Source organism: Pristiophorus japonicus, chromosome 21 (genome assembly GCF_044704955.1).
Source record: "Pristiophorus japonicus isolate sPriJap1 chromosome 21, sPriJap1.hap1, whole genome shotgun sequence".
In the NCBI taxonomy this organism is placed as follows: domain Eukaryota; kingdom Metazoa; phylum Chordata; class Chondrichthyes; family Pristiophoridae; genus Pristiophorus; species Pristiophorus japonicus.
The window spans coordinates 16,050,495-16,075,158 of record NC_091997.1 but is presented as its reverse complement, the minus strand read 5'-3'; the positions used below and the strand labels follow the sequence as shown (position 1 = coordinate 16,075,158).

The window sequence follows — 24,664 nt, the reverse complement described above, 5'->3', positions numbered from 1 at the left end:
GCAAGAGGCTAACACTACGACAAAAATTGCAACTTTTAATATCTGTGGAAACTACACAGCTTACTCAATTAAACATTGGCATATCCTTATATTGCACGCTAGTGAAATCAAACATGACAGAAGCGTTGTACAGTAGGTGGATTTGTGCCAGTGCAAAATGCGAATATAACATCAATCCCTGTGTCTCCTGCTGGTCAACCCACACAGAAGCATTTCCAGTGAATTCAGGAAGTAGTTTATGGTTTAGTCTCCAGCACCAGAAAGGTCAACATAGAAGTTTAACAACTGTGCAATGGAGGGGTGGAGGGAACTGATTAACGACCGCATGTGGAAAAGTTTCCAATAAGCTTAGTTAGATAATGAAATGGAACTCAAGGAGGAATGGCTAAAACTGATTTTGTATTCGGTACTGTAGCAAAATATTTAGACGCTGCTCATCAAGATATCCCTGTGACATTATGGAATCTGCTGTGAAGATGCTGAAAGAGAAACCAATTCTAGAGGATACCTCAAATTGTAGCCAAGAATGGGTGCTTTTGAGACAGACAGTTAATGTACAAGTGAATATTACCCAAAGGAATAATAATTATGTTTACTAAGTGTTACTGCATACTTTTCATTAACTATTATAAACGGAGGTAGATTTGGCCATTTGATCTTTACTTTATGCAAAACTATTTCTTCATGTTAATATAGATCTAGCAAATGTAAATTAATTCTCTGATCATTCACTTTGGTCGAATGTTACATTTTTATTCTTTGAAAAGCCTTCTGACTGTGTAAGAAATGCTGCTGTTTGTAAAAGGAGTGTGTAAGCAGCTTCGAACTTCATTGTTATCTTCTGCCGCCTTGGTTTATTTGAAATGTATAGAACTGGTTGAGTGACTGAGCTGCACCAACAGTCGTGGGCTCCAGAATTCCTGGGGTCCGGAATCATGTGAGCTGAAGTGTTTGCAAGAGAAGGAAGGCCCAAGAATTGATACCACATAGGATTGGCTGCCCAAGAGGTACTCTGTACCCTCCCAGCAACACCTGTAGACAGAGGTGAAGTAGCTTAAATTGAGATACGGTCAGCAGAACCTCGATGGTGTCACTTTCAAATATGAATGCCTGATTAACCATTTTGCTGGATATGTCTTCAGAAGCAGCTCACTAAGTGTGCTGTGCCTTATGAGCTACTGCATGAAAGAAGCCAAGCCTGATTGGCCGCCGTCAGCAAATTGCCACCAACCATTTCTGCAGGCTCTGGCACATTGAACCTGCCATTTATCTGCTTTCTCAGGATCCGAGTCAGCAGACAGGCAGATGCTGAGCTACACCATTTGCTGCAAGGACCACACCCCACCCACACCCACACCCCCCCCGTAGCTACCATTCAGCAGATGCTTGGCACATTCAGGGATGGTAACTGTCAGCCGTGACCTGAAATTTAGTTGCATCCTCTTGCAGGCACGCTGCAATGTTGGCCAATGGAAATTGTGTCACAGGCGTGAGCACCACCCTCACAAGCACCTCAACTTCAGCAGCCCTCACACAGCTCAGGTGCTGAACTGCTCGGTCACTTGTTTGTGGATTCAAGTCCACACCTCGGGTTCCCTTTCCCTTCATTTTTGCTGCCACTTCTGAATTCCCTCTCTTTTTAAGAACATAAGAATTAGGAACAGGAGTAGGCCATCTAGCCCCTCGAGCCTGCTCCGCCATTCAACAAGATCATGGCTGGTCTGGCCATGGACTCAGCTCCACTTACCCGCCCGCTCCCCGTAACCCTTAATTCCCTTATTGGTTAAAAATCTATCGATCTGTGACTTGAATACATTCAATGAGCTAGCCTCAACTGCTTCCTTCGGCAGAGAATTCCACAGATTCACAACCCTCTGGGAGAAGAAATTCCTTCTCAACTCGGTTTTAACTTGGCTCCCCCGTATTTTGAGGCTGTGCCCCCTAGTTCTAGTCTCCCTGACCAGTGGAAACAACCTCTCTGCCTCTATCTTGTCTATCCCTTTCATTATTTTAAATGTTTCTTTAAGATCACCCCTCATCCTTCTGAACGCCAACGAGTAAAGACCCAGTCTACTCAATCTATCATCATAAAGGTAACTCCCTCATCTCCGGAATCAGCCTAGTGAATCGTCTCTGTACCCCCTCCAAAGCTAGTATATCCTTCCTTAAATAAGGTGACCAAAACTGCATGCAGTATTCCAGGTGCGGCCTCACCAATACCCTATACAGTTGCAGCAGGACTTCCCTGCTTTTGTACTCCATCCCTCTCGCAATGAAGGCCAACATTCCATTCGCCTTTCTGATTACCTGATGCACCTGCAAACTAACTTTTTGGGATTCATGCACAAGGACCGTGCCTTTCAGTTCCGCGCGGAGGGGTTTCCTGTACGGGCTGCTCCTGCACACCCTCAACTTTGCCATCCTCGCCGGCCGTCCGGACACGCCATGGCGTACCATCTTGCCGTCCGGAGGAGGCGGGGGTCCCCGATGGAGGGCACTCTACGCAGGGGTCCTCCCACTATTCATCGGGGACTTGGCCTGGAGGGTGGTGCACGGAGCAGTGCCGTGCAACAAATTTTTAAGCCGGTTCACGGACTCCCAGGCCGCCTGCAATTTCTGCGGTCTGGAGGAGTCCGTGTTCCATGTTTTTATTGAGTGCACAAGGTTGCAGCCCCTGTTCCATTATTTGAAGGGGCTGCTCCTGAAATTCTGGCTGCACTTCAGTCCCACTCTCCTGATCTTTGGGCACCCTGTGCGGAGGGGAGCGGGTAGGTCCGAAGGCCTCCTCGTAGGACTGCTCCTGGGCACGGCCAAGGGTGCCATCAGCCGGTCCAGGCAGCGGGCGGTCGAGGGGGTCGTTCAACCTGACTGCCTGCCTCTCTTCCGCTCTTACATCCGGTCCAGGGTGTCCTTGGAGATGGAGCACGCGGTGTCCACCGGTACGCTCGCGGCCTTCCGCGAGAGGTGGGCACCGGAGGGACTGGAGTGCATCATCACGCCCGGCAACCAAATTTTAATTTGATTTTACGTTTTAAAGTTAATTTGTTTTAATTGCCGGTGCTTTTAGTGTCCCCTTCCCTTTTATAGGGGGCACTGGGGAAAAATTGTGATTTTAGTGCCCAAAAAAAAAAAAAAAAAAAAAAAAAAAAAAAAAAAAAAAACCACAAAAAAGGGGGAAAAAAAAAATGGGCCTTGTAAATGTCTGGAGTGTCACCCAGGTCGGGTGGCACCGTTTAATGTTTTATGTTTTCACAGATAAACTCAAAAGAGTTTCATGCACAAGGACCGTGCCTTTCAGTTCCGCGCGGAGGGGTTTCCTGTACGGGCTGCTCCTGCACACCCTCAACTTTGCCATCCTCGCCGGCCGTCCGGACACGCCATGGCGTACCATCTTGCCGTCCGGAGGAGGCGGGGGTCCCCGATGGAGGGCACTCTACGCAGGGGTCCTCCCACTATTCATCGGGGACTTGGCCTGGAGGGTGGTGCACGGAGCAGTGCCGTGCAATAAATTTTTAAGCCGGTTCACGGACTCCCAGGCCGCCTGCAATTTCTGCGGTCTGGAGGAGTCCGTGTTCCATGTTTTTATTGAATGCACAAGGTTGCAGCCCCTGTTCCACTATTTGAAGGGGCTGCTCCTGAAATTCTGGCTGCACTTCAGTCCCACTCTCCTGATCTTTGGGCACCCTGTGCGGAGGGGAGCGGGTAGGTCCGAAGGCCTCCTCGTAGGACTGCTCCTGGGCACGGCCAAGGGTGCCATCAGCCGGTCCAGGCAGCGGGCGGTCGAGGGGGTCGTTCAACCTGACTGCCTGCCTCTCTTCCGCTCTTACATCCGGTCCAGGGTGTCCTTGGAGATGGAGCACGCGGTGTCCACCGGTACGCTCGCGGCCTTCCGCGAGAGGTGGGCACCGGAGGGACTGGAGTGCATCATCACGCCCGGCAACCAAATTTTAATTTGATTTTACGTTTTTTTAAGTTTAATTTGTTTTAATTGCCGGTGCTTTTAGTGTCCCCCTTCCCTTTTATAGGGGGCACTGGGGAAAATTGTGAATTTAGTGCCCAAAAAAAAAAACCAAAAAAGAAAAACACAAAAAAAAAAGGGGGGGGAAAAAAGGGCCTTGTAAATGTCTGGAGTGTCACCCAGGTCGGGTGGCACCGTTTAATGTTTTTATGTTTTGCAGGTAAACTCAAAAGAGTTTCATGCACAAGGACCGTGCCTTTCAGTTCCGCGCGGAGGGGTTTCCTGTACGGGCTGCTCCTGCACACCCTCAACTTTGCCATCCTCGCCGGTCGTCCGGACACGCCATGGCGTACCATCTTGCTGTCCGGAGGAGGCGGGGGTCCCCGATGGAGGGCACTCTACGCAGGGGTCCTCCCACTATTCATCGGGGACTTGGCCTGGAGGGTGGTGCACGGAGCAGTGCCGTGCAATAAATTTTTAAGCCGGTTCACGGACTCCCAGGCCGCCTGCAATTTCTGCGGTCTGGAGGAGTCCGTGTTCCATGTTTTTATTGAGTGCACGAGGTTGCAGCCCCTGTTCCACTATTTGAAGGGGCTGCTCCTGAAATTCTGGCTGCACTTCAGTCCCACTCTCCTGATCTTTGGGCACCCTGTGCGGAGGGGAGCGGGTAGGTCCGAAGGCCTCCTCGTAGGACTGCTCCTGGGCACGGCCAAGGGTGCCATCAGCCGGTCCAGGCAGCGGGCGGTCGAGGGGGTCGTTCAACCTGACTGCCTGCCTCTCTTCCGCTCTTACATCCGGTCCAGGGTGTCCTTGGAGATGGAGCACGCGGTGTCCACCGGTACGCTCGCGGCCTTCCGCGAGAGGTGGGCACCGGAGGGACTGGAGTGCATCATCACGCCCGGCAACCAAATTTTAATTTGATTTTACGTTTTAAAGTTTAATTTGTTTTCATTGCCGGTGCTTTTAGTGTCCCCCTTCCCTTTTATAGGGGGCACTGGAAAAATTTGATTTTAGCGCCCCAAAAAAAAAAACCAAAAACCAAAAAAAAAAAGGGGCCTTGAAAATGTCTGCTGTGTCACCCAGGTCGGGTGGCATGGTTTTAATGTTTTATGTTTCTGCAGGTTAACTCAAAAGAGTTTCATGCACAAGGACCTCCAGGTCCCTCTGCACCTCAGCATGTTGTAATTTCTCCCCATTCAAATAATATTCCCTTTTACTGTTTTTTTCCCCCCCACCGCCCCCTCCCCCCCCCCCCCAAGGTGGATGACCTCACACTTTCCGACATTGTATTCCATCTGCCAAACCTTAGCCCATTCGCTTAACCTATCTAAATCTCTTTACAGCCTCTGTGTTCTCTACACAACCCGCTTTCCCACTAATCTTTGCGTCATCTGCAAATTTTGTTACACTACACTCTGTCCCCTCTTCCAGGTCATCTATGTATATTTCCAGGTCATCTATGTATATTAAGTCTTGGCAAAAGCTCATGATGGTTCGAGACGCTGTTAAATCTCTCCAAAAGCATGCTGAATTTTTGGTTGGATGAGATGGTGGTGAATGTTAAATGCTTATCCATCAAAGCATGAAATAGACCCTGACTCACTTCATCGTCATTTAAGAATCTTCCGTTTACTAACATTTCGGAGGGAGAGGCCTCAGAGAATTGGTAATACCCATCATCATCATCATCATCATCATAGGCGGTCCCTCGAAACGAGGATGACTTGATTCCACGCCAAAAAGGGATGAGTTAACAGTATTTCAAATGAAGGACCCAATATTCCAGATCCTGAACTACATCTTGAAAGGTGGAAGATGCCTGTGCGTGGATTTTTTTTTTTTATAAACGTGTGGTGGCTGTTGCACACCATCCACCACACGGGCTCGACAGAGCTAGCTCTTGGTCCAGTGGCAAGGGTTATCCAAGATGGCTGGAGACCTGCTCTGCTGCACGGACCTAGTGCGCACACATATCGCAGTGTGGTAATACCACAGTCCCGCTAAAGACATTACTATAAGCAGCAGCCAAATCTAGCCTGCAAGGATAGTGCCAAGTGACAACTTTGCAACTAATCTCAATCAACAATAACTCGCACAAATACCGTGCCTTTAAAATAACAAAATTCCTCAAGGCACTTCACAAGTGGATCAGAGACCAAGCAGGGGTTGGAAAAGGGAGGTGACCAAGGCATGGTTGAAGAGTGGAAAATATAGAAAAGTGGGGGCAGGGGTTAGGATGAGAATTCCAGAATGCAGAGACACAATGGGCCCAAGTTTCGGTCTCAGTTGCTCCTGCTTTTTAAAAAAGGAGGGAGAGAGAAAACAGGGAATTATAGACCGGTCAGCCTGACCTCAGTAGTGGGTAAAATGATGGAATCAATTATTAAGGATGTCATAGCAGTGCATCTGGAAAATGGTGACATGATAGGTCCAAGTCAGCATGGATTTGTGAAAGGGAAATCATGCTTGACAAATCTTCTGGAATTTTTTGAGGATGTTTCCAGTAAAGTGGACAAAGGAGAACCAGTTGATGTGGTATATTTGGACTTTCAGAAGGCTTTCGACAAGGTCCCACACAAGAGATTAATGTGCAAAGTTAAAGCACATGGGATTGGGGGTAGTGTGCTGACGTGGATTGAGAACTGGTTGTCAGACAGGAAGCAAAGAGTAGGAGTAAACGGGTACTTTTCAGAATGGCAGGCAGTGACTAGTGGAGTGCCGCAAGGTTCTGTGCTGGGGCCCCAGCTGTTTACATTGTACATTAATGATTTAGACGAGGGGATTAAATGCAGTATCTCCAAATTTGCGGATGATACTAAGTTGGGTGGCAGTGTGAGCTGCGAGGAGGATGCTATTAGGCTGCAGAGTGACTTGGATAGGTTAGGTGAGTGGGCAAATGCATGGCAGATGAAGTATAATGTGGATAAATGTGAGGTTATCCACTTTGGTGGTAAAAACAGAGAGACAGACTATTATCTGAATGGTGACAGATTAGGAAAAGGGAAGGTGCAACGAGACCTGGGTGTCATGGTACATCAGTCATTGAAGGTTGGCATGCAGGTACAGCAGGCGGTTAAGAAAGCAAATGGCATGTTGGCCTTCATAGCGAGGGGATTTGAATACAGGGGCAGGGAGGTGTTGCTACAGTTGTACAGGGCCTTGGTGAGGCCACACCTGGAGTATTGTGTACAGTTTTGGTCTCCTAACTTGAGGAAGGACATTCTTGCTATTGAGGGAGTGCAGCGAAGGTTCACCAGACTGATTCCCGGGATGGCGGGACTGACCTATCAAGAAAGATTGGATCAATTGGGCTTGTATTCACTGGAGTTCAGAAGAATGAGAGGGGACCTCATAGAAACGTTTAAAATTCTGACGGGTTTAGACAGGTTAGATGCAGAAAGAATGTTCCCAATGTTGGGGAAGTCCAGAACCAGGGGTCACAGTCTGAGGATAAGGGGTAAGCCATTTAGGACCGAGATGAGGAGAAACTTCTTCACCCAGAGAGTGGTGAACCTGTGGAATTCTCTACCACAGAAAGTAGTTGAGGCCAATTCACTAAATATATTCAAAAGGGAGTTAGATGAAGTCCTTACTACTCGGGGGATCAAGGGTTATGGCGAGAAAGCAGGAAGGGGGTACTGAAGTTTCATGTTCAGCCATGAACTCATTGAATGGCGGTGCAGGCTAGAAGGGCTGAATGGCCTGCTCCTGCACCTATTTTCTATGTTTCTATGTTTCTATGATTATTTGAAGCAACTGGTGTAGAACGGAGTATCTTAAAAATTCAAATTCTCGGCATTTAGTTTGCTCCAGTTCTAGTCAATTAGAACAGTTTCACTTTGGAACAGAATTTTTTTTCCCCAAAAGGGGGCGTGTCCGGCCACTTACGCCTGTTTTCAAAGTTTCGGCAGTGAAAACTTACTCCAAACTAACTTAGAATGGAGTAAATGAAGATTTTTGTACGCTCGAAAAAACCTTGTCTACACTTTAGAAAATCAGGCGTGGGTTACAAATCAGGCGTAGGGAATGGGGGGGGGGGGGTTTAAAGGGAAGTTTACAAACATTAAACACTTCAGTTTTACAAATAAAGAATCATCAATCAATAAATCAATCCAAAAAAAATTAATAAGAAATAATTTTTTTTTTTAAATCAATAATTAAAACATTTTCTACTTACCGACTGCAGCACCGGGAGCCCTCCAACAGCGTGCTGGGATGCCCCGCCCAGTGTGTCTCTATCTCTCTGTCTGTGTGTGTCTCTCACTCTCTATCTGTCAGTGTCTGTGTTTCTGACAGCGGGGGGAGGAGGGAGGCAGGAGAAGGGGAGGGAAGAGGAGAAGGAAAGGAGGGGGGGGGGAAAGGAAAGGAAAGGAGGGGGGGGGAAAAAGGAAAGGAAAGGAGGGGGGGGGAAAAAGGAAAGGAAAGGAGGGGGGGGGGAAAGGAAAGGAAAGGAGGGGGGGGGGAAAGGAAAGGAAAGGAGGGGGGGGGAAAAGGAAAGGAAAGGAAAGGGGGGGGGGGAAAGGAAAGGAAAGGAAAGGAAAGGAAAGGAGGGGGGGGGAAAAGGAAAGGAAAGGAAAGGAGGGGGGGGGGGAAAAGGAAAGGAAAGGAAAGGAAAGGAAAGGAAAGGAGGGGGGGGGGGAAAGGAAAGGAAAGGAAAGGAAAGGAGGGGGGGGGGGAAAGGAAAGGAAAGGAAAGGAGGGGGGGGGGGGGAGAAAGGAAAGGAAAGGAGGTGGGGGGGAGAAAGGAAAGGAGTGGGGGGGAGGAAAGGAAAGGAGGGGGGGGCGGGGGAAGAAGGCTGAACAGGCCGGGCCCAACTGGGCCCAAGACTTCGGGCAGGGCCCGTCAGCAGCACCAGATTTACAGGTAGGTGGCGTTGGGTCGGGTTGGGTCCGGGGTCGGGAGCGCGGGTCAGGTCGAGTCTGGTCTGGAGGGGGCGGTCGGGAGCACGGGTCGGGTCGGGGGTTGGGGAGGAGGGAGGTTGGGTTGGTTCGAGTAGTGGGGGGGGGGGGAGGGACGGAACGTGGGTCGGGTCGGATCGGTTCGTGTCGGGGGCGGGGGGAGGGAGGTCAGGTTGGGGCTCGGGTCGGGTGGGGGGGGGGCTGGTGGGAGGGAGGTCAGGTCGGGTGGGGGGAAAGCGCGGGTCAGGTCCAGTGCGGGGACGGGGTGGGGGAGAAGCGGGAATCGGGTCGGGGTCGGGGTCCGGTCCGGGGGCGTGGGCGAAGCAGGAGTCGAGTCGGGTCAGGAGGAAGCAGGAGCTGGGCGTGGGAGGCAGCCTTATGCACGCAGCCCCAGTGAGGCCATTCGGTCAGGGCTAGGGGCTGCGTGCTTCGGGCCCCTCCCACAGTTTTGGGCGCCTGGAGCTACTGCACATGCGCGCCCACTGTAGCGCGCATGTGCAGAGGTTCCGGCACTGTTTTCAGCGCAGGGACCTAGCTCCGCCCCCTACAGCTCGTGCTGCGCCGCGCCGAGGGCCAGAGGACCTGCAGGGAGCTGGAGAATCTGTAACTTTTTTTTAGGCGCACTTTGTGGCGCGAAAAATGGGCGTCCAGGTCGGGGCTCCGCTGTTCTAGGCGCAGCCTGAAACTTGGGCCCAATGGGTGCAGCCTCTACCACCAGGAAGAGCAGATGCTCAATAGTCTAGATTTGGAAAAAAGTGAGAGTTGTGAGCTGGAATGTCAGAGTGGAGGATGTTGCACAGGTAGGGTGAAGCAATGAGGGTTTCTTTTTAAAATGAAGATAAAAGATGATGCTGAATGGGGAGGTGTTGACTGTTACGTATGTAAACCCTGTAATTACCATGTCTAACCACCAGAGGGTTTATCCCCTGGAGTCCCAAGGGATCCCACAATCCCTTGGGAGCACCCATTTCGAAAGGAGGCCTCACAGGCTGGAGAGGTACTCTGAGAATAAAGGACTACGGTCACCCTTACTTTGAGCTTGCAGTATCTAGTCTGACTCTTTATTCAAGCCATAACATTGACGACTGAAAAGAACAGGGATGATGGGTGATCTGGACTTGGTAGGACATACAATGTGGGTGGCGCAGTTCTAGATCAACTGGGGTTTGTGTAGAGTGGAGTTCGGGAGACTGGCAAGGGAAGCATTGGGGAAGTCTCGAGGTTGGCAAAAGCATGGATGAGGGTTTGGGCAGAAATGAGGATGAGGTTGGTTGGAGGTAGGCAGGCAAGAAGGTGGGGTGGCTTTTAATCCTGCCCGCCTGGTGGAAACCAGGCAGATAGGCTCTTAAGTGCCCCAGGTTACTGACTCGCTGTTGCCCAAAAGGAGGCTGGGTCCTAATTCACATATGCTAATCTGGTTCCAATTACACCATCGGGCCCTGACAGCTTGAGCAGGGAACCACCGTGGCTTTATCGCTAGTCAAAGGCCAGTGTGAAGAGGATCGAGAAATTAAAGAGGCTATCCAGGCAAGTATTTTACTTTCCTTTGCGGGGCCAGGGAGTGCAGCAGTGCTTCTTCAGGATCCCGTGACCCAGACTCCACCCTTCTCCCCCTTCCCTCCCACAAGATTCCCTGGAACCCCGTACCCCACACTTACCACACTACTGGCGGGAGGCCTGGGGCTAACGATTTTCTGTAGGCAGGCAGTTAAAATCGCCACGGCCTCATACTGCTGCGGGCGGGTTGCAAGCTAATTAAAATCATCCGGAAATCCATTAGCAGTTAAATTCCCCACCCACCCCACCGTGTGTTGAACTGGATGTGGAGATTGCAGCTCAGTTCATTATCAATTCAGTATGACCAAGTCGCCAAGAAGGGAGCTAAATTGCTAAGTTACCCAAACCAGATTGGGAATTGAACACCAATTAAGACATAATGAGAAACCAGCCATGGAACAAATGGATTGACTATTAACCTGCCCCTTGCGCTGCATACCTGAAACATGGGAATAGTGTAGAATGCACTCTACCATTCACTTAGCTGCCTTCTGCTCCACCCTTCACTGCCAGAGCCTTTTTGCTGACCCTTGGCTGGGGGAGGTCATCTTTCCTTTGCTGCACCCATTCCTCAATTTTGTCCTCAATAAAATGAGACATGGAATAATCACGTCCTACATGTGCATGTGGCAGGCAGCAGTTTTATTTAAGAATCGTGAATGGACACAAAAACGACACAATTTCCCAATACATGCTGGGAGCCTCATAAAATATAACCAAATATTTAAAGTCTTTGACAGAATCTGGTGTCAACATACTGGCACACAGTGAAGATTTTTGAGAGACAGGCAAAAATGGGAATGTGCAAACAAAATGGACACCTACGTCCCGAGCTTAGGGGGCAGGCCGAGCTAGATTTGGAAAACAAGTCCCGGACACTATTTTGAATAAACTACAGGAGAAAGGATATCTTTTCCCAGAGAGTTTGGTCTGCAGCTCACTCGGCAGGATGAAAAAAAGCTAGCGAGGCAAATCTTAATAGAGCAAGTTCTAATAGTAACAGAAAAAAGTGACAGGATTGCTGTGCAATTTTGAACAGAGACATGTAGGCAACACAAGTTGCTCCCTTTGATGCTGAAGAAGTGGAGGTACTGCTGCAGGAGGGCCCCCAAGAGGCGGACCATCTTTGGGACCAAAGGCCTGTAGAAAAACAGATGGCCGAAATTGGCCTCTTGTGCTCCTGCCGTAGCGACACCGGGAAGCGCTAACGGGGTGCAAATTGATTTTCTACCGGGCACGCGAGAACAGCATCGTCACCCCGCCCCCCCCCCACCCCCCCCGCGGAATTGAGCGGGGCTTTTGCGGAGGCGATACGAGGTACGCAGTGACCCGTTACCACCCCAGGAGTGGAATTCGGCCGCACATCCTCATCTACCGCTGGCGGTGAAAACGACAGCTGCAGCTGGCGAGTCGGAGTCGGCTGGAGCAGCGCTAGTTAAAGGCGCCACCTTGAAAAAACGTCGTCGGCCATTACTCTTTGCAGCTTGCTAACACATAGGCAGAGTGGACTGATCGCAGCGATTTTAAATTCAAGGACTGCTCTGCCTCTTAACTATTCCCCTGTATTATTCATGTTATGTTCAGAACGCCACAAGACTGTATATTGCAAGCTCAAACTATTGTGACCTTGGTCTCTTTCATGTAACTCCAGAGAGAGGAAGCAGCATGATAGACTGCCTTTTATACCTGCTTGCTCGGGGTGTGCAGGTGACCCTTGGGTCTCCCACCAGGTGCGCCCCCTGGTGGCAAATCTTACACATTGGTAATGTTTTCATACATAACAATTCAGGGCAACTTTCAACTCACGACATTTCTCTCATTTCATGGGGGCTGTGTTCGCACTCAACCTCCTGCTCCAATGTCACCGTCGAAGGATACTTAGGCGAAGACGAAAACAAATGCAGAGAGAAAGGCAGAGAGAGAGAGACAGGGAGCAGCACATGGAGCGGCATCGGGAGAAAGGCAGCAAAATGTGGCGAGAGGGAGAGGGCCCAACAGGGCTGGCAACAGGAGACCTTACCCTCCCAATGTATTCTGGCAGCAGTTCTCCTACATTAATTTCACTGAGGAACAACAGGAAAGCTGTGCTTCAGCAAGGACATGGTCACAGAGCTCTGCCATCTCCTGCAACCAGACCTCGAGTCTCAGACCAGAGTGAGGACGGCTCGCTCAGTGGCAGTCAAGGTCATCATCATGCTCAGTGGATCCTTCCAAGGAGCGAGAGGAGACATCTCCAGCTTCTCCCAGCTTGGCGTCCATTGCTCGATCCGTAAAGTCACAGATGGAGGAGGGACTACATCTCCTTCCCCATGAGCAGAGAGAAGCTGCACGAGCGGCATGTGGCTTTGCCATGATAGCGGGCCTCCCCTTAATGCAGGGCGCCATAGACTGCACCCACCTCACTTTGAGGGCACCGCATCACAATCCAGAGATCTTCTGTAACCGCAAAGGCTACCACTCGCTGAATGTCCAGTTAGTGCGCGACCACTCCACAGAACACTCACCGTGAATGCCCATTATTCTGGCAGCAGCCTGATGCCTTCATCCTGCACCAGACTGTGCCAGCTCTGTTCCAGCCACCACATGAAGCTCGCGGCTGGCTGCTCAGAGACAAGGGCTATCCGCTCTCCACCTGGCTCATGACTCCCCTCTGCAATCCCAACACTCTTGTCCAGCACTCATATAAATGAGAGCCACAGTGCCACCAGGAACGTCATTGAGCAGACCATCGGAGTGCTGAAGCAATAGTTCCACTGCCTTGACCGTTCTGGTGGGTGTTCCTATTCGGCGTCGCCTGCTGCATGCTGCACAACCTGGCCATCATGAGGGTACAGCCATTGCCATCAGGCATAGCCGCACCACCTTTGGAGGAGGAGGAGGAGGAGGAGGATGAGGAGGACAAGCAGGTGGAGGAGGAAGAGGAGCAGGAGCAGCTGCAGTGACAGAGGAGGCAGTGAGCTCGTCGTGATTGTGCAAGGGAGGTGCGCGACCGTCTCATCAGAGCTCGGTTCCGGTGATTTCCATCCCACTTCCCGGTTGCTCTGGACGGCCCCGTCACCACATCCATATTCCCTTCCATTCCAAAGCCCCCAAACTGAAATGAGACACAACAGCAATGAATAAATATTCTAATCCAAATTTATATCAGAACAACAAATGCTTATATAATGTATTTACTAATCACCCTTGTGATTTTCCTCATAATCCCCTCTGCTTTAACTAATCTAGTGCTCCTCCGCAGTATGTCCCCAGTGGCTGCAGCATGGCTGGTGGAAGGCTGCTGTGTGTCAGGGCCAGAGACTACAGATGGCCTTGCAGGATGCCCGCGACCAACTCTGGGCATGGAAGGGCCAGCTATAGGCTGCACCACCTCAGGCTGGGTAGCAGCAGTCTGGGCTGGCTGGGTGACGCCAGCGACAAGTGCAATGGCAGAGTGGCAGTGGTGGGCTCAGGGATGGTGTCATCCTGAGAGAGGATAGCATGTTCCTGCTCTACTGACCCACTACCATTTCCCCAGGGTCAGTACCTTAGCAACCCCACCAATTTTCTGGAGCACAGATTGCTGGGCTGCTGCGACACCGTGAGATCCCCGGTGGACTGTGGTGGAGTCAAAGGTGATGGCAGCAGTCAGAGCACGCGTGGCATCCAGCTGAGACTGCATGAGAGCAGTCGGAGGCTGGATGCCAGCAGTCATTGACAGCATGACACCAGTCAGACTATACCTGGCATCAAGCTGAGACTGTATGGGAGCAGTCCGAGCTGCTATTATTCTGCTGCTATGGTGTATTTGTGTATCTCTAAGGCTACAGTGTCAGCTGTGATTCAGTGGGTAGCACTCTCATCTCTGAGTCAGAAGGTTGTGGGTTCAAGTCCCCCTCCAGGGACTTGAGCACATAAATCTAGGCTGACACTCCAGTGCAGTGCTGCACTGTCAAAGGTGTCGTCTTTCAGATGAGACGTTAAACTGAGGCCCCGTCTGCTCTCTCAGATGGACATAAAGATCCCAGGGCACTATTTTGAAGAAGAGCAGGGGAGTTATCCCCGGTGTCCTGGCCAATATATATCCCTCAATCAACATAACAAAAACAGATTGTCTGGTCATTACCACATTGTTGTTTGTGGGAGCTTGCTGTGTGCAAATTGGTTGCCACGTTTCATATATTGCAACAATGACTACACTTCAAAATGTACTTCATTGGCTGTAAAGCACTTTGAGCTGTCCGGTGGTTGTGGAAGGTGCTATATAAATGCAAGTCTTTCTTTTCTTTCGTTATCAGCCCTTTGTAAGGTGCAATGTTACCACAAATAAAAGCAGCAAAATATTTGCGAGAAGAAGAAAAAAAAAAGGAGGACGACTTTACAAAACCAACTAATGCATGGAGCAAAATGCAGCCAACCAGTCCCTCCCCTCCCAGAATAAAAATATTTACATTCTTTAACATGAGCTCTCAAACAATCCAGTGAATCCAAATGTTATGAGAGAGATTCACGCTGTGGGTGGAGCAGCACCCAAACTCATAAAATCCCTGGCACTAAAATTTAAATATGGATTTGAGTAAATAAATGAGGCCATGCATGTTTGCACTGCAGCCTCATTATTTGGTACCAGATTACATACTGTAAAATTGGGCACCCCTCCAAATCAGGTACACAGTCTGGCCTAATGTTGTGACCTCCGTCTACTGCTGGCGAGTGCTATTAATGCATTTCAATATAACAACAACATGTATTTATATAGCGCCTTTAACGTAGTGAAACGTCCCAAGGTGCTTCGCAGGAGTATTAGGAGATGAAAAAAATTGACACCGCATAAGTAGAAATTAGCACAGGTGACCAAAAGCTTGGTCAAAGAGTTTTGTTTTAATGAGTGCCTTGAAGGAGGAAAGAGAGGTAGAGAGGCGGAAAAGATTAGGCAGGGAATTCCAGAGCTTGGGACCCAGGCAACAAAAGGCACGGCCATCAATGGTTGAGCGATTATAATCAGGGATGCTCAAGAGGGCAGACATCTTGGGCGGGGGGTTGGGGCGTCATATAGGCAATATTTTGCATAGGTCAGTGCTGGAGAACATCCTAGGTCTTTATACAATGCTGGAGTCAGAGACCAGGCCATTGCTGTACCAAAATGTATTGTATGCAGTTAAGTTGTTGCTAAGCAGGGGGTGCTTTTTGAAGAGATCTGCCTTTCAGAGGGTCCAAAAATGTAGATTAATCTCATCCTTCCTGCCATGTGGCATTTTCCGCTGTTAGCATTTGGTCACAAAAGAACCGTTGCAACTGCAAAAGATCCAAAATCCATTTGGCAAAGCATGGCAGCAGCAGCAAAAATCTCAGCCCATGTTACAAAATAGAAGCTGGTGCAACATTTGTGGTCCCATCAAAAAAACATTTTGGTGTTGGGCTTTAAGCAGACTCCAAGTGAACTATTATCTATATGTGCTGGGTGACATCAAGCATTTAAAAATAACAGCAGCAGTACTAACTTGACCAAATTATCCTCATCAGTTTACAAGTTGCTGTAGCCCAAGGGACATGACTTATATTTTCTGATAACACAAGTACTACCTTTTAGTGATCTTGTGGTTACAGCATCTAGCAGCACTACAAGTTAGCTTGCAATTTGTCCATCTACATAACATTGGTTCGCTTTTCTTTTTGTATAATCTCAATGTATCTTCATCACACAACGGTATCATAGGTGAATGTTCTACATTCACTTGAACTTTTTAACAACATTCCAAACAAATCCTTGGAGACACCGTGGAACTTTTTTCCAAAACAAGAAATGTGATCGGTGGAGTTTGACATTTGACAGTTTCGATGTTGAGAAGTGGAACAAACCTCTTACCAAGTGTACAGCTGTCAAGATGGCTGGAAAAAAAAGACGAAAATAGTACAGTCACAGAAAGCCAATCATTCTTGGTGTTAGAATGCTCCAGCTGCTGTCAGACTCTTCCTTATGTTGCTGTCCGTCAAACCGGAGGCACTTTTGCTTTACCTTTCAGAGGAAGATGGCGCGAGCTAGAGTTTGGGTTTATGTTCCTGCAGGCAAGTTTTCTTGTATTATCAGGAATTTTCATCAAAACTTGGAACATTGGGTTTGTACATTAGAAAATATATATCAAAACGAGTATGTTTTGTGTAACAATGTGTACTTCATAAAATTTGCATTTTTTAACCATTGTATTCAGTTTTTGAAAAGAGTAGGACTTGAATACTGTCTTTGCAATAATACTTTAATTCAATCCATAGTCAAAAATACCTTTGAGGGATTATTTTCCTGAATTTAACACATTTAAAATTTATATTAATCAATTACACTGAGTAGATGGCCAGGGTGTGTTGTACAAAAGCATGCTAGAAGGAGGAACTTTTTAAACAGTGCTATTATTAAATTGCTGTCTTGGGTGTATTGCTGGAGAAGTATTTGTCGCAATGTTTTAAGATGGACTAGGGGACACAACTCCTGGGAAAAAATAATGTAATACCACAGAAGCAATGATGACATATGCATTATAAAAAGCTTTGACAATGCTGTATGAGACGAAGATGCTTAACAAGAAGCAGTTTGCATCAACAAATAGAATACAACATTATTTGTAAATGGAGTGGTTTAGTTTAGATGTTCTAACACAAGTAATCCAAATTTATTTTTAAAATTATATATCCCGGTGTTGCGACTACTTTAAATGTTAAAATTTGTCTGTGGAATTTCAGTCTTTAGGTCTCAATGCCACCTGTAACAGATTATATGTTTGCCAACAAGATGATGTCATCACAAATGACACTACAATTCTTACTATTGTTAATAATAACCTTACTTTCTAGTTTAGTTGAAAAGTTATTAGCCTTGGGGTGATCGTAACTCCTTCCTTATTGACCAGAGGGAATGTATGATGTAGATTCAGCAGCATCAGATATATCGACCATAGTGATAAAGTTATTTTCTTAAGGTTAACAATCTATCATTGTGTCACAATAGTATAGACACCAAACAGCACATTATAAATTCCTGACCTCTCTGACATGTTGAAAAGACTATATGGGTAGATAATAAAGTTCAGCTTAAAACTACTGGTCAACTTTATTGCACAATATAAATTTATACAGAACAAAAAAATAAATCAGATGAAACAACAACACAGTACTTCATGGAGTTTAAACTAATTTCTCAGATCAAATTAACAAATCATTTTGGAATTCAAGTCCAAGTATAACCTTGCTCCCAAGAACCTCTCAAATTTAGTCATCTCACATAATCCTGTCACTGGGGAGCTCGTAGAAGCAGTAATTTTGATTGTACAGCAGGACAATCCCTCAAAGTGAAATACTGCAGTGGTAAACATGAGGGGATGGATTTTGGGCTTTTTGGATTTCGGAGCTTTAATTGCGGCGGGGCTTTAAAGTTAGTGCCTGAAAATAGTTTGCGCCTCCAACTGCAAGTTTTGGCGAAAATGTAAGTTGAAGGAGCGTTGGCATTAAGTCAGGCGCCACACGACAGACTTGTGCGCCTGAGCCAAAACTTGTGGCAGTAAAGACGTTTCATTGTTATTTAGTGCCCTGCAACGTAACATTGTATATTGTATGGTTTTATTTTGGTGGGGGGTGTTTTTATGACTTTCTTGCAGTAAAATTTATGACTCATCATTTGCCATTGGTGTCTTGTGCATCATTCCAATGTTCACCGCAGATGTGCCTTTATATGGCACAAAGCGCGTTCAGTAATAGCTCCATCCCTCAGTTTCCTCCATTTAGGAGAGCCGGTCCATTATGAGCTGGCGTCGTGGGAGTGTTGGTCCGGCGGCATTTCCACGCTGCCTCCCCCGTGGATGGTGTGACTATCCAATGGGGACCTCGCCAGGCTCCTCTTTCGTTGTCCTCCTCCTCCTGGAGGTGGGCAAGCAATCCCCACTGGCAATGCCTGGCCCCTTATGATGGCCAAGCTGTGCAACATGCAACACACCACAATGAATTTGGATACCTGTTGAGGGGAGTATTGAAGGCTGCTTCCAGAGTGATGCAGGCATGGGTCTGCCTGTAGGCAATGGCAGATCTCTGTCAGCACTTCCTTACGGAAGCACAGCCTTCTCAAACACTGCTCCTCAGAGAGCTGGAGATCTGAGCATTGGTGCCTATAAACCCGTTTGGGGGGGGGGGGGGGGTAAGCCTTCCTTCCCAGACATCTTCGGTCTCTCATCATCCATGGGATGACATGGCCAAGAATCCTTTCTCTAGCTTGACATCGCCTGGCAATAGCATGGAGCATGACACACTGGTGAACTAGTAATGCCCCATTATATTTTCTCACTGATGTTGTAAGGGCACTGTAATGGCAGATAAAAGTGAAGTTTGCAAGTTAAAGCTTCACACAGCGTTATGTGCACAACCGTTGTAGTCAATATGACCTGTGATGTCAGATCCTCATTCCTCCATTTAAAAATGCTGCCAATACCACCCGCCGCACCCTGGGACCGCCTGTTTTTTTCAGGATTTTCCTGGGGCGGGCGTTAAATGAGGTGTTAAGGCTGAATGATCCATCCGGGACGTTAGCGCAGCATTACACGACAATTGACATCATCATCACACTAAAAATGGAGGGTGGGGCCATAATTTTTTGTGCTGGCGCAAATCAAATCCTGGAAAAGATTAATCCTGGACGCCCGGCATAATGCCCAAAAACAACATTTAACGCCCCACCGGAGCACTAACCGAGGCACAAATGTGCCGAAAATCCAGCGTGGAAAAATAAAACAGTCAGTGTTCCTTGGGGCCAGTGGTGTATCTGACGACCAAGTTTCAGCAGCCTTAATGGGGCGAGACAAAGTGATACTGGATCTCCACCCCAAAGTTTATCCTGCACAGGTTTTATGTGGGGGCAGGGGCAGACAGAGGTTATGTTTGCTCCCTGGAGGCCTGGTGCTTAAAAAAAAACAAGAGTAAGACCATGGAACTATCAGGGACAGTCAACATCAATTTATAAAGGGCTGGTCATACTTGTCTAATTTAATTTGTTTGAGAAAATCACGGTGTATGGGGAAAGGGGGATATCATGGATGTTATATATGTGAATTTTCAGACAGGTTTTTGATAAAGAAGAGATTGTTACTAAAATGATGGAATATTTGGATAATTGTTTGTCTTCGCTGCATTGGCAGTTATCTGGCAGAATGGATCCTCCCCCCCCCCAGTTATAGAACCCACCCATAGGCAAGCAGTTCACTCCGCAGGATTATCAATCATGTGGTGAAAATGGAAATTTGCTCCTTTGCATTAAAGAGAGTTCAGCTGGATGGATAGAGAGATAGCTGCGGAGGACAGAAAACAAAGAATTTGGGTAAATGGATGGTATTTGGATTAGTAGGATTTGGATAGTGATGGGCAGGAATCTGTGCTGGGACCTCTTTTGATTCCCATTGATATAAATGATTTCGACATCGACACAAAAGAAATTACGTTGTAGTTTGGTTCGGATATCAAATTAGAGACAATGGCAAACAGTGCTGAAGAACGCAAGCCACTGCAGGAAGTCATAGACGGGTTAATATTCTCGGCAGATAGGCCTAGAAATTCGATAAGGCCCGAAAACAGGCAGTGGCACCGCAGTGCGAGATTTGCCCATGTCCGTTTAGAAAGTGCAGGCCGCACGTTATTCTGGTGCTGCCTGCTGATTTGAGTGGGTTCAGCTCACAGCCCAGCAACGAAGGAGCTGCTTCAGACTGTGCGCCAGCAGGAAGTCCAAAGTCACGTCCCTATAGTGTCGCTAGATCGAGGCTGCATTCTCTTAAAGCAAGGTTGTCATTTTTGAAAGCAGTCTCGAGTTCTTAAAAAGTGAACGGTCTTCTGAAATTTTTATTTGACACCGTTCAAAAGCAGGCAGTCTCTAGTCCTTAAAGCTCAATTTCCTTCTGGAAAAAAAAACATTAAAAAGCATTCCAAACTTTAACATCTCATTCAAAAGACAGCCCCTCCGACAGTGCAGCGCTCCCTCAGCACTGCCCCTCCGCCCTCCGACACTGTGGCGCTCCCTCAGCACTGCCCCTCTGACAATGTTAAGAATTTTGCCGTAACCAGAGTGAAGGAACAGAGAGATCTCAGGATTCAGATCTTTAAGGGTGCGAGTCCAGATAGAAAAGGCAAATGAGATTCAGGATAATACACATTAGGTATTAAGTTTGTACAAGACTCTTGTTAGGCCCCAGTTGGAGAATTGCAAGCAGTTCACGGAACCCAATTCTAAGAATAATGTTTTTCATCTAGAGAGAGTTGTTGGAATTGGAATACTTTAGCTATTAAAAATGAAAACTGCAACAGAATTGCAAAGGAATTTCAGCCCCTTATCTATGGGCGACAATCTCTGGTCGATTGAACATTGGATCCCGACTGAGGGCTTAGGAGTGGGAACTTCAGACATTTGGGGAGTCCTTTAGCAGTCTCTTGCTGTGTGTTACACTTGATTACATCTGATACAGCAACACAACACAATACAAGTAGGAACCATACTACCTGGCCATATGCAGAAATGCATGATTTAAGGAGTAAGCTTGCTCGTGGCTACATCTGATACAATGTTATATTCCAAACAGGTAAATTAATGCAGTGCAATCCTTTTAACACATCACACATTATGATCACATTTCTGTCTATACAAGTTATGCAAGTCCAGGTTAAGAGCTACTTCTTTTCCCAGGCTAGCAGTCCAACCTATTGAAATTGATCCAAAACATAATCACACAGCAAAAGTAAAAGAGAAAAGAAAATCAGAAATGCCTCCACAATTATACTGTATTTTCTCTTAGAGTGCTTTGCCTGGGGAGAAAGAGGCCACTACTCTTGTGTTCAATTGCCAATTAAAAATTTCCAATACCATTTCCATGATTTACATTTCTGGTATCATTAACAAAAGCTCATCATTATAATAATCCACAAGAGGGGCAAGCTAAGCCAAACTGATCCAGAATGCAAGTCACAAAAAAGGTGTTTCATCCCCCTCCCCCACTTCACCTTGTTTAGTAGTTACTATGCATACTCAAATTACCATCTTGCACAATACCAAAACAAATAACAATTATTAGCTTTAAGTGAGAATTAACCACAGCTCTAGTTACTAATCCTGAGAAATCCAAGAAACCTTCAGATTACATAACATACATTTTCTATTGACAGGATGAAGGTTAATTTAAACACTCTGTACACACCTTAACATTCAGAATGATGAAGGCCAATTCCCAGATGACATGCTCAGAAACCATGAGTCTCATTATACCCCCTAATTGTAGATAGTTATATCTAAATTGATCCCACAACGAATTTTCTGATTTGCTGACTGCTTTATTGCTGCTCGCCTGTTTAAAAGGGCAACTCCTGGGCTTCTAGAGCTTGGATTTTTAAGGTGTGAGTGACAGTTCACCATTGTGGGGAACTTTTCACAGTGGTTTTTGCATTAGTGAGGGTGTCTTACTTTCTCCTGCTATTTTCTGCTGCATTTTTTGCATTGGAAAATTTTTGCAGAGACCTTCCCAAGAAGACTTTGTTGAGGCGAACACTTACCTTGTTGAATTGACATCAAGTCACCAAGATCTCGCTGGTCCACACCTTCCATATCTATAATTCCATGAACTGTCCCTGAATAGCAGGTCGAACAGTACAGGTTGGCAGATCTTCCATCAGTCTGGTTCCTCACTCTCTGGTGTAGGCGGCCTTCTTCTTTAAGAATAAAACATACACTTTCAGTATTTGGATCCAATGCAAATTGCACCTTAGAACCCAACCTACAATCCACCTTGTGTGCATGGAGGACCGAATCTTTCTCTGTGCCTACCACAGAATTCAAGCCAAAACACTGCATTCTTTCCAGCTCAATACATAATCTCAAGTGCAAAAATCAAGTAATGATTTACATTTTAACTTTTTCTAATGTTCATTTAGTGATGCAATTGAATCATAATTAAATCTGATTAAAGTTTGATTAACTAAATTGCAGTGGTAGACCGAGTAATGACTGGAAGGATGGCCGAGATCTTCCTAACCTGCGGCAATGCCACTGGAAGTGTGGTGTGATGTGACATCCAACTACCACTGAATTCGGTGCATTTCCTGGGGTCAGGAGTGGGGGATAGCAGGAAGTCTCTCCTGTGGCAGGCTGTCAGCCCCTGCAGCCGCTTAAACGGGCAGGAAAAGGTCCAATCCGTGAATATTTACTGGGAGTTCTTTATCAAAGTGCCCTTCATAGGTTGCACTGACCTCTGTGCCCAAATAAGCCTCCAGAGTCTTTCTGCTGCCTCTGGCAATGCTGAGTTCCTGTTGCCTGCAGATATAACTTATGCCCAGTGTTATTGCGACACTTATGACAGGAATTTTTACGCACCTTGGCATCCTGTCCTTACTGAGTCATTTAAGTATGCCCACAGTGACGTTTGGTGTCTAGTTAAAATGACACCGGAAGATTGCTACAGTGCCAAAACTGGGCAGAGACCCAGAGGAATGAGTCCCTGTCCAATTTTCTGGCCCCAACCAGTAAACTGGCATAACTGGAGAGGAAAAATATCTTTATAAATTAAAATTTCAAAATATTATTATTGAAAAATATTTCTATAAATTATAATTTCAAAGAAAGAAAGGCTTGCATTTATATAGCACCTTTCAAGACCAGCAGGCATCTCAAAGTGCTTTACAGCCAATGAATTATTTGGAGTGTAGTCACTGTTGTAATGTGGGAAATGCAACAGCCAGTTTGTGCACAACAAGCTCCCACAAACAGTAATGTGATAATGACCAGATAATCTGTTTTTCTTATGTTGATTGAGGGATAAATATTGGCCAGGACACCGGGGATAACTCCCCTGCTCTTCTTCGAAATAGTGCCGTGGGATCTTTCACATCCATTTGAGAGAGCAGAAGGGGCCTCGGTTTAATGTCCAAAAGATGCAAAAAGATTATTATTGAAAAATATCTCTATAAGCTATAATTTCGAACTATTATCATTGTAAAATATCTATAAATTATAATTTCAAACAGTGAGTATTGAAAAATATCTATAAATTATAATTTCAAACTATTATTATTGTAATTTCCTCATTACACGTTTTCTGATATAATACATTGTTTATAGCTCTGTTAATGGAGAAGCAAAGTATAATAACGTCTTAATAATACATTTCTACTAAAAAAAATCTTTGTGTATCATTCCAAAATAATTTACGAAAAGTGTATTTGTTTATTTGATTTGTTTTACTTTTCAGTATTCCTTGCCACAATATGTTCCATTTTCGCGGATGTGAATCCCATGGTCGGGGTCTTATTTGTCCATGTGTTGGAGAGGGGCCACTTTCAAGAAGGATTTCGTTCCTTCCAGGAAACATATGGTGAGCAAAACAACCCTACTTCATGTTTTCATATGGTGTATTTACACTTCAACCTTAGCGTCGGTGCGGTAATTTCAACTTTGCATTGATGCAGAACTGGCAGTATAAATCCAGAGACAGGGCCAAACCTGATTCTCAGGAGAAGTGGAGTGAGATTGGCGTAGAAATCCAATGCGGTGTCAAGCCTGGTTTGCAAAGTGCTCCAGGGTTTGTTGGAGGCTTTGAAAACCGACCCGGTTTAAATAGTTAGGGAGCAGAGATTCTCCCTTTGCTGCTCCCTGTAATGTATGCACATGTGAGTATTCTCACAGGTTTGTACAGCTGTTGACGGTCCAGGGTGCTCTTGGAGATGGAGCACGCGGTGTCCACCGGTACGCTCGTGGCCTTCCGCGAGAGGTGGGCGCCGGAGGGACTGGAGTGCATCATCACACCCGGCAACCAAATTTTAATTTGATTTTATATGTTTTAAAGTTTAATTTGTTTTAATTGCCGGGTTTTTAGTGTTCCCCCTCCCCTTTTATAGGGGGCACTTGTAAATTATGGTTTTAGAGCCCCAAAAAAAACACAAAAAAAGGGCATTGGGAAATGTTTGGAGTGTCCCCCAGATCGGGGGGCACGATTTAATGTTTAAGATTTAATGTTTAATATTGTTTACTCCAAAAGAGTTGTACAGCTGTTGAAAAAAAACACAAAAAAGGGCCTTGAAAAATGTTTGGAGTGTCCCCCAGATCAGGGGGCACTTGATTTAATGTTGATTTTGTTTACTCCAAAAGAGTTGTACAGCTGTTGTATGGCCAAGGGGGCCATCAGCCGGTCCAGGCAGCGGGCGGTCGAGGGGGTCGTTCAGCCCGACTGCCTGCCTCTCTTCCGTGCTTACATCCGAGCCAGGGTGT

General features: G+C 46.7%; 2 protein-coding genes across 7 annotated transcripts in view; one reads left to right on the top strand and one right to left on the bottom strand.

Moving 5' to 3' along the window:
* Positions 1 to 22,676, bottom strand: part of LOC139233842 (neurabin-2-like) — a 340,307-nt gene extending 317,631 nt beyond the window's left edge. Inside the window, exons 1-2 of the mRNA XM_070864427.1 lie at positions 22,437 to 22,676; positions 21,958 to 22,113 (exon numbers count right to left, since the gene is read on the bottom strand). Of these exons, the coding sequence (XP_070720528.1) occupies positions 21,958 to 22,009 (52 nt within the window). The 5' untranslated portion in view covers positions 22,010 to 22,113; positions 22,437 to 22,676. The remainder of the gene's footprint in view (positions 1 to 21,957; positions 22,114 to 22,436) is intronic.
* Positions 16,388 to 24,664, top strand: part of LOC139233844 (epsilon-sarcoglycan-like) — an 85,791-nt gene continuing 77,514 nt past the window's right edge. For 4 of the 6 annotated variants that reach the window (XM_070864440.1, XM_070864437.1, XM_070864436.1 and 1 more), the window contains exons 1-2: positions 16,388 to 16,458; positions 23,649 to 23,771. In XM_070864440.1, coding sequence (XP_070720541.1) covers positions 16,422 to 16,458; positions 23,649 to 23,771 — 160 coding nt within the window. In that variant the 5' untranslated portion in view covers positions 16,388 to 16,421. Of the gene's footprint in view, positions 16,509 to 23,250; positions 23,424 to 23,648; positions 23,772 to 24,664 lie in introns of those variants that run through there. The other 2 variants (XM_070864438.1, XM_070864439.1) reach the window with 2 other exon arrangements.